Source organism: Phalangium opilio, unplaced genomic scaffold (genome assembly GCF_054372755.1).
Source record: "Phalangium opilio isolate 3A_F unplaced genomic scaffold, DU_Popi_V2 ptg000042l_1, whole genome shotgun sequence".
NCBI classification, from domain to species: domain Eukaryota; kingdom Metazoa; phylum Arthropoda; class Arachnida; order Opiliones; family Phalangiidae; genus Phalangium; species Phalangium opilio.
The window spans coordinates 6,121,036-6,140,214 of record NW_028324166.1 but is presented as its reverse complement, the minus strand read 5'-3'; the positions used below and the strand labels follow the sequence as shown (position 1 = coordinate 6,140,214).

General features: G+C 38.0%; 1 protein-coding gene across 6 annotated transcripts; it reads right to left on the bottom strand.

Annotated features, from left to right (window-relative positions):
- Positions 1-4: 4 nt before the first annotated feature.
- LOC149678690 (ATP-binding cassette sub-family C member 1-like) lies at positions 5-18,721 on the bottom strand. 6 transcript variants are annotated; one of them, XM_089836638.1, is made up of 23 exons: positions 17,850-18,721; positions 17,575-17,776; positions 17,319-17,496; positions 17,022-17,198; positions 16,140-16,253; positions 15,923-16,060; positions 14,472-14,609; positions 12,375-12,433; positions 11,388-11,690; positions 9,421-9,595; positions 9,102-9,356; positions 7,548-7,751; positions 7,168-7,314; positions 6,167-6,257; positions 5,698-6,062; positions 5,121-5,288; positions 4,861-5,036; positions 4,640-4,745; positions 4,049-4,573; positions 2,585-2,784; positions 2,225-2,351; positions 1,024-1,793; positions 5-958 (listed from the first exon to the last, which is right to left on the bottom strand). In XM_089836638.1, the coding sequence occupies exons 3-23, from the start codon at positions 17,346-17,348 to the stop codon at positions 847-849; spliced, it is 4,380 nt and encodes a 1,459-aa protein (XP_089692764.1). In that variant the 5' UTR covers positions 17,349-17,496; positions 17,575-17,776; positions 17,850-18,721; the 3' UTR covers positions 5-846. The 6 variants fall into 6 exon arrangements, with proteins under 6 accessions (XP_089692764.1, XP_089692765.1, XP_089692763.1 ...); XM_089836639.1 differs by having other exon boundaries at positions 9,102-9,276; positions 9,341-9,356; positions 9,421-9,518; positions 17,575-18,720; XM_089836637.1 differs by having other exon boundaries at positions 17,575-18,721.
- Positions 18,722-19,179: the final 458 nt, after the last annotated feature.

The window sequence follows — 19,179 nt, the reverse complement described above, 5'->3', positions numbered from 1 at the left end:
TCTGTCACTTGGCCAAAATTTTATTCCTTCTGTCAGAGAATCTTAGTTACAGATCAGTTTTGAGTTGAACCGAAACGTGGCGAAGAAGAAAAGATTTAGCACTCTCAACAGCTAGGGTTACGAAAAACATCTAGCCTTCCCATGGTGGAATTTCCTTCAAAGGTTCGCGCGGATGCTTTTTTTCCTATCACTTATTGGGAATCGGCCAGAAAGTCGATGAAGAAGCATATACTAGTTGTCAAAGGTTTATAATAGCTAAATTTCAAATGATATTAAGGCTAAAATTTCTTAAAATAATTTAACTCAAATCAATTTAATATCAGTTATACAATTATTCAATATAAGTGATTTAAATTCCAATTCCAATGAAACCAAACCACATATATTAATAAAAAATGTCTTAGTGGACTAAAACCACAAAAAGTAATAGATATTGGGTGAAAATGGAATGACGGAAGTTACAGATATTCAAAATTTTCAGTTTAGAGACTTGATTATTTTTTTGTTTATCGACTTCATACCAAATCTTCATTACTCTTCCCATGTTAACTTTGAGTAGATAAGTTATTATTTAAAACTAATTCCCAATAGACAGAAGCCTTTATATTGGATTTCGAAAAACCATTTATAAAATGCGATTTATTGGGAGTCTAACTCTTAATACTTAGAAAATTATATTATAATCGTTCTATTATTAATAATGTTATTTTAAAGAATCTTGAAAAGGTTTGCCTATTTTCTTGGACAGCAAGAAAATAACTAAATAGTGAAATCTGAATTTTACTTATTTTTTAGTAATGTACAGCTTTTTCTCGAGTCAAGCTAAATATACATTAAAATAATGAACTATATAAGATTGGTATCCTTAGCCAATTTGCAGAAGAGGGATTGATCATTCTTCAAGAGAGTTTGCGGAGAGTCAAATTCCACAACTTTGCCCTGATCGAGGACCATAACCCTAATAAAAGATAATTGATTACAATTATGAAATTATGTAGCTGCCAGTTTAACAGGAAGTCATACTTGTCGTAGTCCAAGATAGTGTTTATTCTGTGAGCAATGGTGATGATGGTGGAGTCGGCGAAATCTTTTCTAATGGTTTCTTGAATTAAATCGTCGGTGTCCATGTCGACCGAGGCCGTCGCTTCGTCCAAGATGAGGATCTTGGTGTTCCTCAACAATGCACGAGCCAAACAGACCAACTGACGCTGCCCGACACTCAGATTATGTCCTCCTTCGGCCACAGGGTGATCCAATCCCTGCTCGAGTGACGCCACGAAGGATTTCAGGTGCGAGTGTTCCAGGGCGGTCCAGAGTCGCTGGTCGTCTTCTAGTCCAAATGGATCCAGATTGAGTCTGAGCGTGGCTGAGAAAAGGACGGGCTCTTGAGGGATGATAGTCAGCCGGGATCGCAAGTCGGACAAACCCAATTTCTGCAAACCCACTCCGTCTACAATGATCTGACCCTGGACTCCCTCGACAAGTCGGAAGAGGGCTAGCGTCAGTGACGACTTTCCCGCGCCTGTCCGCCCCACCACGCCCACCTTCTGTCCGGCCTCGATCCTAATATCTATGTCCTTTAAGACCAAATCCAATCCTTCTCGGTATCTGGTGCTGTAGTCATGGAATATGATTTGTCCTCGTTGAGGCCAGTCAGATGGAGGTTTATATTCTGGTTTCTCCCACTCAGCCTCTGACTCCAAATGACAGTATTCGTCAACCCTTTCTACGGAGACGGTGCTGATTTCCAGACCAGTTGTCCCAGCGATAAGGACTTTAATTGTTTGTATTACCTGTGAGATAGATATATTAAGTTAGAAAAAGGATTTAGAACGAAAATAGTTGTCCAAGGTATATTTGAAAAAGTAAGCATGTAAAGAATTTAAATTGTTTTGTTCGATTCCTAAGTTTTTAGGGCATTTTTCACAAAATGTCAGACACAACTATGTTGGTTGATGAAACTCCCATTCTGTGACGAAGTTTCTAAAAAAAAACTAACTGCTCCACTTTCAAAATTGATTCAGATACCCCTTCAAAAGTGATTTTCCCCTTAAATACCCCAGAAGTATTAACTTATAAGCGCAAAAAACACGGGCTCGCAATTTTGAGACCACAGGTTGTTGATTCCTCAAAATTTGTCAGTTTACTTTTTTCTCTTTTCTTTAGTAGGACCAATACCACTAATGGCTGGTTCTCTTGTTTTCTATTTATTCCTAGCACTTACCAGATTGGCATTAGTCATGATCATTCCCACAAACTCTGTTGAAAGTGTTTCTTTGCTTAAAATAACGAAAAGTCCTGTGCAAAACAGTAAGCAGTTGCCCAAGAGATTGTAACGCACCGTCAGCCATCTGCAAAGAAACTTCATTTAATTCACTAGGAAAAGTGAGGAAGCCCAACCGATTGCGCAGTAAAAAGAAGACAGATTATATTAAAGCTTGATAAGGTGGTGATTTTCACAGGTCGCATTTAAAATTAAACCCAAACCTAAAAAGCAATAAAAAAAGCTCAAAAAGCACGGTAAAGTCTACATTAGAAACGAGCCATTAGCTTTGCAATAAAAAAATTAACGGTTGGAAAATACCTTTGCGCCATGCTCAACATGTAGTTAGCGGCAGTGCATTCGTCGATCAGTTTCAGAAAGTGACCTTCGAAGTTCTCTACGGCGTGGCAAGCCCTGATAATATTGCTACCAGCCACTGATGCCCCCACATGCGAAAACAGAAAAGAATTTCTCGAGCTAGTTATTCGCTTCAGTTGACGACTGCTTGCCATCAAGAAACGCTGCAAAAGACATCGGAATCGACACTCGTATTATAGGAAATTATACAGGGAAAATTTAATATCGCGCAATGAGCGCGGCAAACACGCTGGTGGCTAGGAGGATATAGGGGTGAAGGAGTCTTCGACTGCCCGTTTTCCCATTGAAACGCGCTTACATATTATCGTCCGTTCTGGGAGATTAATTGTTCCGCGCTCATCGTCATCGGGCGTCGTTTGTTTTAATTTTTGTTAAAGGCGCTGCATTTTTTAGTGCTTTAACGGAACATTTATCGTTATTTTATTTTTTATTAATAGTAAATTATGGTTCTTAGATAAAACTGAAGTAAAGGTAACGGTTTTTTACTCTTTCCCAACAGCAAAAACTCTACTAGATAAGTGTTTAAGGTGGATTAAAGCCTGTGGGAGGGTCGAATTAACGCCCGATAAAATTAAAAAATATCTCTACATGTGCAGTGAACACGTAATATAGGCGGCGTTGCTTCAAAGGCCTAAGCTAGCATGAAAAACCCGCTATTTTTTGAATTGGATTTGCGTGGTCACGTGATGCGTGTAACTAGGTGCGCCTGCACGAATCTCCCATCGGAGAGGCCGAAAACTGAGCTCTAAGAACGGGCAGTCGAAGACTCCTTCACCCCTATATATCCTCCTAGGTAAAATAAACATAAGTTCAGCCTCATGACCCGTCGACTGCTACAATATTAGGGCAAGGTAAAGACGTAGAGCGGTGAAGCCGAGGTCGCTAATAGTTAAAAAATGTTTTAGAAAATTCCCGAAGACCTTTATTAAACAATCATTCCAAAGAAGTAAAGGATAAAAAAGTTAAGGTTAAAAAATGAAAGGTTATGAAGGGGTAAAAAATCCTCTAATGGTATATGAAAACTGTGAATTAGCAACTTCAAGAAGTTTTGTTTTACTAAAAAAACAAGGATGTTAAAATCTCATATTTACTTTTTTTCCATACAATCTAACCAATAGATTCAATAAAAAGTGAATAGCCCCTAAAAATTACGTTAATTTAAAGGTTGAAACCTTTCTCTTTCATAAAAGTTTTATAATTGGCCCCTAAAATATCAACGATAATTTATGGAAGACCCCGGTCGCAACGGTCATAAAAGCGCCACCTCGTACACACAAAGAGTAAAAATATTTCCTCTATGAAACGGGATATTTCCCCACGTAGAAATCGACACGCATGGGCCTAGTTCATTTCGGAGGCTCCGCTTCAGAATAAAAATTATTTATGATACTGAATTCAAGTTCTTACCTGCAGCAAAAAGTATCCTACAATGACACAAACGGTAGGAATTATAAATAATGGTAAGTAAACTGCATTTGCTAAAATGGTTAGAACTATATATACGAATGAGAAAATAGTCATTCTTAAAAACGAGGGGAGTTGCTGATCGAGAGTGTCGATATCTTGCGAGAAACGATTAAGTATCCTTCCTATGGGGGTTGTGTCAAAGAATGACATAGGAGAACGAGATACGCTGTCAAGCATTTTCACGTGTAAGGCTTTTGTCGCTTGTAGGCTGCGGATGAGCATGAAGAATGAATTCGAAAATGACGCAATTGCTGAGGTTAGACCTAAAACCAGAATGACCACTATACGGGTTGTAGGTAATTCCGGGTTCGCTTTTACATCTTCTATGGTGTCCGCGCACCAAAGCGACAGCCAATAAACTGACGCCAAAATAAAGGCCGGAGCGATGGTAAATGTAAGTACCAACAATATGCACCATATCACTCCGAACGCCTTAAGAAAGTGTTTATACGCTGCTAGCGGTGTCTGCAAATAAGAATACTGTCATAACAGATGACTTTCGGGAGAAGAGATATAATAAACAGAACTTACTCTTCCTTTTTTGAGGGTCTCTTTGGTCATAAGTACCGCCTCATTTTTATCCGATACTTTTCCTTTGGATGCAAGGTGGTATTTCTCAACTTCAGTATTTAACTTACTACAAAAAGTGGGTGATCAAAATGATTGGCACAATCCATTTGAATGAATGCTTATTCATGGACAATCTCTTCCTGCAGTACAACTGCCTGTAGATATAGCCCCTATTTTCTCACCACAGTTCTTCATTATCCTCGACGTTCATGTGTTCTGCAAAATATTCTCTGGCCATTCCCTCACGGCTCATGATTTCGTTGTACGTTCCCTTCTCGATAATTCGGCCGCCGTTCATGAAGTAGATCTGGTCCATTTGCCGTATGAAGCTTAAGTTATGAGTCACCAATACTCGGGTCTGTAATGTTGAAGAGGAATTTGTCGAGCTACTTAAAATTATTATAAGCCTAGTCATTTGAAAATTAAAACTAGCGTCGCCCACTTTGTTTCTGAGTAATCCATTTGGTCCGATGACTTCATTGAAGAGATGTTTAGCCACGTGCGAATCAACCGCACCCAAAGGGTCATCCAAAAGATAGACATCGTCATCGCGATAAATTGCTCTGGCCACGTTGACCCTTTGCTTTTGACCACCACTCAAGTTGATACCCTATAATATATATTAAGTTAACACACGTCCAATAGAAAAGACTCTCGTTCAGAAAATCTCAACAAATATATACACCGTAATATAAGGGTCAGAGGTTACGCATTTGGAGTGTATGGTAATTAAGAAGTATAATAGGAAAAATAATCTTAAATTCTAGCCCTCTCCAGGATGAAAAAGTTCGAGAAGCTTAAAATATAACAATAAAAATCTCCGGAAATCAATAAAAAAAATTAAAAAATAAACAACAACATTGGCTAAACGCTCCTAAAACTTCCAAACTATTGAAAAATCGATAAATTCTTACCGAGATTATCAATTAGTTGTTTAGACAGAAATTAAATTAACTATTTTTTTAATTGGGTATCACATGTCACTCGAACTACCTTCATTGATAGTTTTTGATACGTACCCTTTCTCCGATCTCTGTTTCGTCTTCAGCGGGTAGCTGGTCGAGATCAGGTTGGAGGGCGCACGCTCTTATAACGTTATTGTATCTTTCCTCGTCCATGTCGTCCACGAAAAGTATATTCTTTCTGAGTGAAGTGTTCTGTATCCAGGGTTGTTGAGTGACGTAACCCACTCTCCCGGCCACTCTCACCTCCCCCTCCACCTTCTCCATCTCGGAAACCAAAGCGGACAAGAGAGAAGACTTGCCACAACCCACCGGACCCACCACAGCCACCAACGAACCACGAGGCAATTTGAAATTGATGTCCTTAAGAGTCGCTGGATCTTCCAGGTTCCAATGAAATATTCCTCTGTTAATTTCAATTGCTGAAATTTGATAAATTTAATGAATGCATGGTGATACAAAAAATGGTATGTAGTTCAGACTACACTGAATTCTATCAGGGCAATTTCTTTTTAAAATGACAAACCATATAGGGTGTCGCCAGTCAAATGCTCCACGTAATCGTTGGTTTCCTCACGACTTAATATCTGAACAATTCTCTTCACGGAGACATGAGTCTGTAAAGAACAATACATGCGATTTGTGTCAATTTCTGAAGATTTATTCCTTTAATTAAATGGAGGATCAACAGAGTAATCTAGTTATTTTTTTCTCTTTAAAACAAAACATCTGTTCGCCAAGGAAAGTGATTTTTACCTGAGGATGATAAAAAAGTGAAAATAAATAAAAAATTTTAATCACTTCAACAAGCCATTCAAAACTAAGTCTCGGTTATCACAACTAGACATAATATAAGCTACGCGCACACGATACTGATTGAGCTGCGCATTGGCGATAGTGATTGAGATACTCATAGGCGATAGTGATTGAGGTACTCATAGGCGATAGTGATTGAGGTACTCATAGGCGATAGTGATTGAGGTACTCATAGGCGATAGTGATTGAGGTACTCATAGGCGATAGTGATTGAGGTACTCATAGGCGATAGTGATTGAGGTACTCATAGGCGATAGTGATTGAGGTACTCATAGGCGATAGTGATTGAGGTACTCATAGGCGATAGTGATTGAGGTACTCATAGGCGATAGTGATTGAGGTACTCATAGGCGATAGTGATTGAGGTACTCATAGGCGATAGTGATTGAGGTACTCATAGGCGATAGTGATTGAGGTACTCATAGGTGATAGTGACTGGGGTACGTATGCGAGATACTGATTGAGCTACGCATACTCGATAGCGAATGATCTCGCATAATTACGCTGTGCGAGCATTTTGTTTTGTTTACTTCATAAGATAACTTAATCTGCTTCAGGTAATATTCCAAATTATCGTAGACGTCACCGGAAAAACCGTTCCCAATTTATTTATTTGTATATTGGCAAACAGTTATAATTTTTAGTAGAGAAAAAAAACAACAGCTTCACTTATTTTCACCCTTCATTCAATATGCTTGACAACGACCTTACCAAAACTAAGGTGTTTATTAAATCAGGAAACGTAAACATTGACGAGGCTATTAATCGTACGAGTTGCCAGGACACAAATGCTTTCCTCATTGTAAGATCATTGTCTTCGTCAATTAACACGTATATTGCAAAACACGGTGAACTAATCTGAATATTTAGAAAAATGCTTGTAGGAAATGAAATAAATTCAAAGTGTGCCTCGGAATTTAAGAGCATGGTGGCCCATTAATAATAAATAATGGTTTTCGTTTTGAGTAAGATTTTCCCCACCCCGAGAACGTTTTATCCATCAACAACCCATGTTCTCACTCCAAGGATGCACTGTGGTATATGATGTAGGATTATTTTCAATCCATATTGTTCCACTTTTGTGTTCATACCAAAATCGGTATGATATTAGTTATAAAAAGGTTTATTCCTTGGAAGAACGCTTGCTTCTTTAAAACTGCAATTTCTTTTTTTCTGATCTCAAGAACGATTCTTTGGAATGATCTCTCCCAGGCGTACAACTTCAAGACACGAATTCCGTTCAAGATTTCGCTCATCATTTTCATCCTGTTGTCCTTCAGCTTCATCAGCTCAATCTAATAAATGAGATAAAGAAAGATAAATTTATTTTTATTAAAGAAACAAATAAGGTGTAGTTTGTATCAGCAGTTCCCAGAAGAGTGCTTCCCGTAATAGCAAGCGCAATCCCAAAAAAAACAGCTTTAGTACGCCGCATTTACTAGAACCGCCATAATAGGTATACTGCGTTTTCGATAAACCGCTATTTATACGGGAACTGCTTATATAAGGGCTTCCAGTTAAGAGTGTAGTGCTAGTTTACAATATTCAGCCTCGACAGTAAAAACAGCTGAAGTGCAGTTCTTTAGCCGAAGGGTTCATGAATGCTCATCCGTTTTCGAAATCTTGGTATTCGCAAAGCTCTGCGAGTTTTAAAGTATATAGTAGATCAAAGCGAAAGCAATTAACATGATCCAACACCAGAAAATAACGCAATAATTAACAAATAATTTGTAAGTTTTTGGTTCCCTGAATCTCAACCAAGAACCGGTGTGGGGCTGAGTAGAAGAAACTGATTTTCCTAAATTACACACTTTAACCAAACAGGAAGATTAGGTGTTTTCAGAAGTAAATAGCAGAAGTGGCCCAATAGACTAATTTAGCGAGGCGTCACTTTCTGGAAAAGTTCGCGCCGTCCTAACTAGGTGATTTTGGCGGGAAAACGCGGATGAATACATGGATTTCCAGGATTGGTAGTAGTCGTCTGCTTCGTAGTATATATGTACGCATATATTTCAGAGGAGTTGCACATTCATCAGACAAATCAGTACCTTGTAGTTTTCTTTTAACAATCTGTGCCGCTGAATGTTGTTTAGCGCCAAGAACACCAATTTCCAAATTAGTTCCAGGAATTTTCAAATTATTATCCTTAATTTCAACCCCTTCCCTATCTGCAAGCTCGCCAAGGCTTAAGTCTTCCGTAGAGATATTCTTAGTTTTCACATCTGGTTTGGTTTGACTTGCTTTAGTTTTTCCTTTAAATACAGTTTGTGTCTTCTTCTCACTTTGATCTTTGTATGTAAGATCACATTGCGTTGAAACATTCATATTTAGATTTGACAAACGGCACGCGAGTTCTTCTAAGTATAGAATTTCACGACAGACGACTGAAATAGTTGAGAAGCTTATCACCAGGTTGCGATAAAATGAAAATGAGAACTACTTTCTGGGCTCTTCCTGATTGGCTTATTTAAAATATTTAGCGCGGGATTCGCGGGAACCGTTTTTGAGGGTTTCGCGACGCCTTGCTCTAGCCAAAGGTAGAAAGGACCACTTCTGCTATTTACTTCTGGTGTTTTCTAATCATTAGAAACTCGCTATACTGTTCTCGAATACGATCGAATGATGTTTCAGAAGGACAAAATTACCTGCAATTCTTTGTATTTCTTGGTGCTCAGGTAGCTAAGTGGAACCAAAACAGCGATAGGCACGATGCCTGCAAAGGCTGAATATCCCAGTTCTTGATACATAAAAACGAAGCACAAAATTACTTGCACCGGAACCGACCACAAGAGGCTCAGTTGCGACGACAGAATTTGGAATCTGTTGGTGTCGACGTACATCGTGTTAAGTATTTCGCCCATTGTCAAATCACGTCTGTCGCTACTTGCCAAACGAAATGTCTGTTTCGAAGAATCTCATCTTTTACTTTTCCATTTACTATCAAGAGAACACTAACTAACTGACTTTCTTGTAAAGAACGTGCATGGTGGCGGATTTGAGTCTCAGTCCTAGTTTGGTGTGGAAAATGGCACTTCCTTCTTGTAACAGAGATTGCAAGACACCTGCCAAACCGTAAATGCAAACGTAGAAAATACCCTTCCATGTAGGTTCTTCGCTCGTAACGTAATCAATTATGACACTAAAGGTAGAATTGAATATACTTGATAAACTGTTAAACAACCGATAAAATTGAATAAACTTGATAAACTGTTAAACAACCGATAAAATTGAATAAACTTGATAAACTGTTAAACAACCGATAAAATTGAATAAACTTGATAAACTGTTAAACAACGGATAAAATTGAATAAACTTGATAAACTGTTAAACAACCGATAAAATTGAATAAACTTGATAAACTGTTAAACAACCGATAAAATTGAATAAACTTGATAGACTGTTAAACAACGGATAAAATTGAATAAACTTGATAAACTGTTAAACAACCGATAAAATTGAATAAACTTGATAAACTGTTAAACAACCGATAAAATTGAATAAACTTGATAAACTGTTAAACAACCGATAAAATTGAATAAACTTGATAAACTGTTAAACAACCGATAAAATTGAATAAACTTGATAAACTGTTAAACAACCGATAAAATTGAATAAACTTGATAAACTGTTAAACAACCGATAAAATTGAATAAACTTGATAAACTGTTAAACAACCGATAAAATTGAATAAACTTGATAAACTGTTAAACAACCGATAAAATTGAATAAACTTGATAAACTGTTAAACAACCGATAAAATTGAATAAACTTGATAAACTGTTAAACAACCGATAAAATTGAATAAACTTGATAAACTGTTAAACAACCGATAAAGTGAAAGAGCAGGTGAAAACTCTTCCCCCTTCCCAATGGTTTATTCTCAACAACATAACGTCAATAACTTATAAGCACAGCACAGTTTGATTCAGATTGAAATCTCGTTCAGAGAAAATCAAACTTATCCATGGATAACTCCATTTTTGAGCATCGCTATTTTGCCGTTTACAATTGTGGTCTGAGGTATTGTACGCCATATGACTATACCAGGAATGTTGGAATGGCTAAAGGGGCTCCCGGTGATGGTGAAAACATATGGCGAGGCCTTTATTTATTTTTTATTTTTTTTGAAAAGTGAAGCTCTTCCCCCATCGTCTGCTTAGCCATCTCCTGAAAGCGGTAAATGTCCACTTGTTTCAAACTAGGGACCGAGTTAGCGGAAGAATTTGCACTTTTTTGGCAGCCAATGAAAATATTTAAGCGGGAAATAATCGTATTTCGTCAGTCTATGACGTCGCTAACATAAAATAAGCCACGCCAGATGTTTCCAAGATCATTTCACACCTATTAGGATTTGATCTTAGCCATTCAAAGTCCCCTCCATTCATTCCTAGCACTAAGATTGGTACATGTCACTATAGCTGAACCAAAGAAAAGAAGTGTTATACCAGGACTCGGAATGGGGTTTCGAAGGGTAAAATCTTAAATCACAACTTGAGGAAAGATCGTTTTTTTGCAAATACGTCTTATATCGATAGAAATATATTTGAATTCCTAAACCGGCCTACCAAATAAAAAAGTTCATTACCTGTATCAAGTCACATTACATTTTCCCTTACTCTATGAAGATTTGCAAAAGTTACAGCCTTCTTAAGCATAATTAATGTTTACCGACTCTTTTCCACTTCCCGTGCTTCTCAAGGAGCACTAAATTTTATTCATTAACCGAAAAAGTAAAGTTTGGTAATATAATCCGTAGTATTTATCATACCTTTGGGGTGAACGAAAATTGGACTAAGCACATTAGGCTGAAGCACACTAAAAGCCTTCGGGGGAATTTTAACATTGGGGCAAATGAAATTAGGAGAAACAGGGGGACACCTTCGACTTTCCTTGTGACGTCTCGCATACAGTTAAAAAGTAAACGAACTTACCCTAACAAAAGGGGTGATGCGAAAGACGTCACATCGGAGAGAACTTGCAAGACCACTCCAGCAGTCAGACAAGGTCCAATTGTTCTGAGCAAGGGCCAAGAGATCGATTTGCTTTCTGTTTTTGTTCTGCTTCGTTCTCTGGAAAAGCTTTTCATTTTAATTTCATCGCTATCATTATTCGCCTTCGCTTGGGATCTCCAGCGTTTTTCAAAAATACGCGAGACAGTTAGCGCTTGTTCAGAGTGATTCAGGTCGAACACGTCGGATGGCTCTAGGGTTTTCTTCCAACCTTTCCATAGTGCGCTACAATTCGATTAAAAAAACCGCCATTTAGAAAAAAGGAATGAAGAACCTTTTGTTCTTAATTCATGTCAGAGAAAGATTTAATTTTAGAACGGTTGGTATTTACTTCAGTCCGTCTCATAGCCCAGTATAGAGCGCCTCCCTTAAACACGTAACGAAAAGTTAAAAATATCTTATTGGCTCACTTAAAGGGACTGTAAAGAAGGCATCGGCGGGTGGGTAAAAATTATTTGAAATACGTCAGAGGCACGTGACCATGGAGAGGCGTGGTTAAAAGAAGCTTAATTTGGTTCATTTCGAAAACCACCACTTCATGGAATTGGAGCTGCAATCTCGCGAAAAACCAGGACTAGATGTCCAGTTCCACTCCATGAGGAGTCTTTGTATCTTGGCATCACGTGATGTCTGTGACGTATTTCAAATAATTTTTACCCACCCGCCGATGCCTTCTTTGCAGCCCCATTAAACAACGTTTTGATGACGTTGCTGACGGGGACGGCGAAAAATACGTAGTTCCTTTATCCCTCTGTCGCTATGACCCGCCACTTCTTTCATGCCCCCCTCTCCGCCGCGGGAAGGTGATAAGAGACTTTGACGTGCACCCAGATTACTCTGTTCTCCATTCCTACTTTTAAAATTAAATCTATCCCTGCTCATGTCTCTTTCGATCATTCATAGACCTACCTGTTGAGCCATGAATGTACCATACGTGAACAAAACGATGCATCCTCTTCTTTTGATTTCTAAAGGTTTAAAATATATTTTTTAAATCATTTTAATACAAACAATGATAAAAAAATTCTCTCGATTATATGAGTAAAACCAGAGAGGATTTATAACAGGGAGTGGAAACTGAGGAATATTATGTAGCTCAAAAATCACGTGATCAACAAAACTGGCCAGGTCTATTTCCGGTACTATTTTTTGTGGCCCCTCCCTCTAGGGTGGGTCAGGAATGTTACGGGAGGGTCTATGGGAGATGGACACTACCTTTTTAGGGAAAGGGAACGGTCTGACTAAAATACCTCCAAATGGCGCCAGTCGCACTCGAAATCGCGAACCCTTATTGGGTAATTGTACAACCAACAGTGATTGAGGGCAAACTTTAAAATTAAAGGAGAGTCATGTGACCGGAAATTTACCAGGCCAGTTTTAGCGTCGCAGCCTACTTGTTTGAGCTACATTGTATTTAGCACTGCCAAGGGCAAGAGCTTCCACTTGTAGCGAATTGTGTAACGGTCATAAGAAATAATAGATTAAATTTAACTAACATGTCAATCCTCTACAAAAGTACGAAGGAAAAAGGATTAGGCTATCCGGGTTTTTCGCTACCTTACTCATTTCAGGAAGCGTAGGTAATATTAAGATAAAGTCAGTTTGTCTAGGGGATGATTTTATAGGAGATAAGATAAATTAATTTACGACGGTATTGAGAGTTACCAATAAGTCGATACTTTTACTATACTTAAACAAACAACTAAACATGGTACAAAGGTCATGACCATACAAAATTTACTACTACACAATGGCATGCAGGTTCTTAAGGAACATCTTTAAATAATAATAACAACAACAATGAAAATAATAAAATAATATAATAAATAAATGATAGTCAACGTCACGTGTTCTGGCGAGCCGTGATCATCTTTGGCGGCGTGCGTCGCGTGTGGTACCGGGCACTGTTGTCTTAATTACAGACGATTGTTTTTAATTACCCGAGCTCTATTAGTAATTAGAGTCTTTTCAAGCGCGGTATTCGGCGCGGGAGAAGAAGAGTTTTTGCTTAACCAAAAGCCATAGCGAAAGCGAACCGAAACATTGTTAAGTTTTGTTTTTACGATTCGTGTATATAAAAGTTTAGACCTAAGTCTGGGACGTCCAGAGACCAGCTCTCCTCTTCGAAATCGTGGGTCTCTCTGTTCTATGTTTTATATTCTCTCTCAAGTCTTTTTGGGACCCCGCGCCCGAGAGCAATATTGTCGTCTCTTTTTTTAAAGGCGCCACTTCCATGCCCTTAATGGCTTAAGAAGAAGTCATCGGGGCTCCTCTTTCATCTTTGGTTCTTACCGCCGACCAAATTGTCCTTTCCAAGAAAGTTCAGCTTTCTATAGGTAAAGCGCGCCCGCACACACACACTCACGAATAGATCTTATCTTGGTCCTGCTATCAATTAGGGGACCAAGCGCACCCTTACTATATACAAATATACAACAATGCATTTACCAATTCTATTTTACTGGTACGTACGTTAAAGGCAACTCTCAATACTTTTTAGTGAAATAAATGAATAAGAAAGATTGTCAAAATTCGTTCGAGGGAAGCTGGAGGGAGAACGCTTCTCGTTTTGAGTAAGGGAAAGATAAGGACTAATGACTTAAGGATATGGGTTTATGACTGTTGGGATTTGAAAGAGCGGTTTCGAACTTCTTTGGCCGAGAAAGTCCGAAATTGGTTTATCTACAAAATCTATCCGGAATAGAATTTTGCAGGGAGGTAACAATTATATATTTTCGTGGAATTGACATGCCCACAAGCTTATTCTTAGAAATAAGAATTTTTAGCGTTACACACTCCCTATTATAAATTCTCTCTGGTAAAACATTGGATCAGAAAACAATATTTCTCATATGTTTTTGATTCACACGATCAAACTATTCTCAACTCGAATTGACTCATTAAAAAAACTTATTCATTAACAAAATAGAGAAGAGAAGTAGTGCATAATACCCAATAAAAAAATTTCTTACTCAAATTTGTGAGCAATATATTTAAGAGTATTACCCATTCGTCTTCGATTATGTATTTCCGTTTATCGAAGTACGGTGCAGTGTCACTCAGTGTGTTTAGTACGAAGGTAACTACTACTAAAGGATAAATTACCGACTCAATTACCAATTCGAAGTATTCATCTTTGTCGTTCTGAAAAATAATTAATTTTTTAAGGCCTAGCAATTATTAGTAAATATAAACAACAACCATTACTCGGAACAGGAAAATATGGTCTCACCGTTTTGGTCTCGGGACTATTTAGTCTCGTGATTTTTTGGTCTCGGGACTATTTGGTATCGTGATAATTTGGTCTCGGGACTATTTGGTATCGTGATTATTTGGTCTCGGGACTATTTGGTATCGTGATTATTTGGTCTCGGGACTATTTGGTATCGTGATTATTTGGTCTCGGGACTATTTGGTATCGTGATTATTTGGTCTCGGGACTATTTGGTATCGTGATTATTTGGTCTCGGGACTATTTGGTATCGTGATTATTTGGTCTCGGGACTATTTGGTATCGTGATTATTTGGTCTCGGGACTATTTGGTATCGTGATTATTTGGTCTCGGGACTATTTGGTATCGTGATTATTTGGTCTCGGGACGGTTTGGTATCGTGATTATTTGGTCTCGGGACTATTTGGTATCGTGATTATTTGGTCTCGGGACGGTTTGGTCTCGTGATTATTTGTTTACCTAAATAGTTGCCTCATATTCCAAAGCAATGGTCCCAATAATTCGTTGCCACCTTTTCCAAAGCAATGGTCCCAATAATTCGTTGCCACCTTTTCCAAAGCAATGGTCCCAATAATTCGTTGCCACCTTTTCCAAAGCAATGGTCCCAATAATTCGTTGCCACCTTTTCCAAAGCAATGGTTCCAATAATTCGTTGCCACCTTTTCCAAAACAATGGTTCCAATAATTCGTTGCCACCTTTTCCAAAACAATGGTTCCAATAATTCGTTGCCACCTTTTCCAAAACAATGGTTCCAATAATTCGTTGCCACCTTTTCCAAAATATTCTCCAAATAATTAGCTGACACCTTTTCCAAAATATTTCTCTTATTGCTAATAAATTGTTCGTGGCAAGAGGCGGGCTTTTAATACCCATATAAATAATCTTCTTACCTCCAAACAAGGTTGGGTTGGCTTAGATCCCGAGACACATTTGTCCCGAGACCCAATTGTTCCGAGACCCAATTGTCCCGAGACCCAATTGTCCCGAGACCCTTTTGTCCCGAGACCCAATTGCCCCGAGAACCAATTGTCCCGAGAACCAATTGTCCCGAGAACCAATTGTCCCGAGAACCAATTGTCCCGAGATCAATTTGTGCCGAGACCAATTTGTGCCGAGACCAATTTGTCCCGAGACCCAATTGTCCTGAGACCCATTTGTCCCGAGACCAAAACGGCAAGACCATAACGGCGAGACCAAATTGTTGCGGACCGACCATTACTAACTTGGAAATAGTATTTCATGATCGCGGATCTCAGTGTTATGGTTTTAGTTACGGTTAAGAGAAACCAAAACAAGGCAAGGATTCCCGACAACATCGCACCGCCCCCTCTGCCGTAAACTATCAGCAACAATGCCAGAATCTGAAACATGGTAACTCGAGTTATTTTAACAAATACAGGTTGAAACGTTGAGAGGATGTTACCAGAACTACTTCCTTACATAAGTTACGAACTGAAGGACTACCGCTAAATTGTCAACAACTTGAAAATCTCCTTGGTAAATTTGTTCTCCAAATATTAAAACGCTAATTGAGGCGAGTAACGAAACCAAGAGCTGAAACGATAAAGTAGCAAGCTATATCTATTGAGCTATCTCAGTTGTGACGTCAGTGTCCAGGTAAAACGTGACGGGATTAGCTTTGTCAGCAGGTGACCATGTTTGGTACCGCTTTGATTCTATGGTCAAATAGCATGAGTGATGTCTTATGATATATGAACACTATCCTATGATCATAAAAAGCTCCAAAGTTTAGCTTATTCATTTAGCAGATTACAGTTTTATCTCAAATCAAAAACATCTCGTGAAGAGTTTCTGTAACATTATGCGTTCGAAATTCAGGTTTACGTCTCACGGATGGTTAAAAATAACGCTAAACTTTGGATTGTCGCAGTTCAATTTTACAAACACCTAGTGTAATTGATAATCCGGATGGCAATAGTTGATTAGTAGGTTTAATAGACAATTTTCAAACTTTAAGGGGAAAATAGAGGCTATAGTGTCTCACCATCTTGTGTATTTAAGACAGAAAATTAGTTTTGTGAATCGAAATACGTTGGATATGACTTCAAGTAAAAGTGCTTTAAGGGACTGTGAACTTTGAAGCCCTATCTTTCGTCTGTGCTTCCAAATAGCGGATGTTGCGTCTTACCCCTATACAGTATAAAGCAGACAACACTGCGGCCTTGCTTTTGAAAAGGGTCTATTCCTTTAAGAGGTCAATTCTATTTTCTAAACAGATTCTGAATGAAGAGTAAATATTCCGTATAGAAAAGGCCCAGAACTGAATTATCATAAATACTCATTGAATATAGAAGGACTTACACATTTTGCAATAGCTAAATGAGAAGCGTGAATGCTTTTCCGTTCCGATTTCGTAATCAGCGATATCTCCAAGGGAAGAAACAACCATAATACAGCGCATGGCACCCAGACCAAGATGGTCTTTTGGAAACACGGCGAGAAATCTGGGTTATCCGTGTACCATGTTAAATTGGCGTCCTATTAAAGACATTTACATCCTCCTTAATTAGAAAAAAACATCGTGTAGAATCTTGCTAGAACTGATTCCTTAATCTAAGGGTATGGCAGAGCTGGTAAAGTAATAAAGGCGTGACATACCCAAAATTTAGATTGACAAAACTGATCCATTTCAAAAATTAGAAGACTTGAATTATCAAACAGCTTAATTGCGAGGCTTGCTTGTCGCTGTGCGGCTTTTAGACGACTGAAATATCTCTATATCTTTTGGAAAAACAGTTTTTGATCGCTTAATCCCCTACATTGAAAGACCTTCAACCTCGTTCGTAACATATGTTTATTGCAAAGTGTATACATGTACAGAAGTAAAATAATCCAAAACCAAAATAATATAGACCTCACGTTAAAAATAAAATCTTCTTATAAAATTCGCTGATAACAGGCACTACTCGCCGTTTATATATCATACAACAGCGGCTGAAATAATCCACTACACTGAGACGTATAATCGAGTGTCCTAGATTATTAACCTTTTGATAAAACGCTATAGTTGACTTTTTTTATAAAACTAAAGAAGACAATCGTTTAATTTGATAAAGCTATAAAAGAATAATATATGTATAATTGTTTGCGGCTGTCTAATTACATTCAATCATAAAGCAAAGTAATTACGCATCTAACACTGACGGCAACAAATCTGAACCAAGTGCGCCTTTGCTACATCCGGGAGCTTAAGATTAACTCCTTTCACGTGAAACTTCAAACACAGCCTCCGTTTAAGCCGCGTTCTGGGCGACATCACGATAAACAGCAAAAAACAAATGGTACTACTAAACACAAACATAGGAAAAGTTTTCAAGGCCTCGATCGATATAATCCCGCTGTTAACAAGAAGGCCCAATCTAGGTTCTTTTCAACGTTTACACGCACTAGTCACTGGAATGTCATTAATTTATTATGAAAAGACCCCGGCTTTATTAACTATTTTTAATTTTACTATTTGAATATTATAATCATATTAGCGATATATGATTTTTTTTCACTACGTTATGTTTTTAAGTGACATAAATTTATTTATTCGCCAGCCACCCAGTGTAATCGGTTTACACACTGCATAGGAAAATTTATTAATGAAATAAATCTAACACGAATTACTAGGAGCCACCTGTTGGTGCGTTGAGTATTATTTAAGAATTTACGCGGAAAAGGGCGGGGAAAAAGTGCCTAGTCAGCCGTAAGAGGGTGAAAACAGTGGGTATAATAGAAACAAAAAGGTGGAAATAGAGGGACAAAATGGCTAAATCTTCCCTTTTAAATCTAAAACTTTCTCGCTCATCGCTAGATGGCGTAAAAAAGTAATAAAGCAGCCTGAATAAAGTGGAGGTAGAAAAATTGCCCTGCCAATTAATTGAAACTATTTCAAAAATAGATGGCCAAAATAATAATGGGACTTCGTTAATTTTTCCTTGACCGTTCAATTTGAGCCTCCTTCGGACACAATAAACTTTCTTTTAAAGCATTGGGTTGGTGCTATAGTCTGTCAAACGAAAGAAGAGCCCTGAGAAATTTGTCCAAATTGGTGTCGCCACCATCGACCCCATAGTACTTTATCAACTTGTTTTGTTTTGTCAATAGTCGTCTGTAATATAGTCTGCTATATACAGATAGGCTTAATCGCAATAGAACCAATACATTTTGCAATATATATTTAATATGTTTATGTGTCATGGTTTTTTACCATCATCGAGTATTAAAGAATATGAAACAAAATTAACGACAAGACACCAGTTTTATCTTTGTTGAACTAGCATTGCAATATATTTTAATGACATAAGTTAAAGTACTTGTCATATATTGCAAAATGTATTGGTTCTATTGCGATTAAGCCTATCTGTTTATAGCAGACTATATTACAGACGACTATTGACAAAACAAAACAAGTTGATAAAGTTCTATGGGGTCGATGGTCGCGACACCAATTTGGACAAATTTCTCAGGGCTC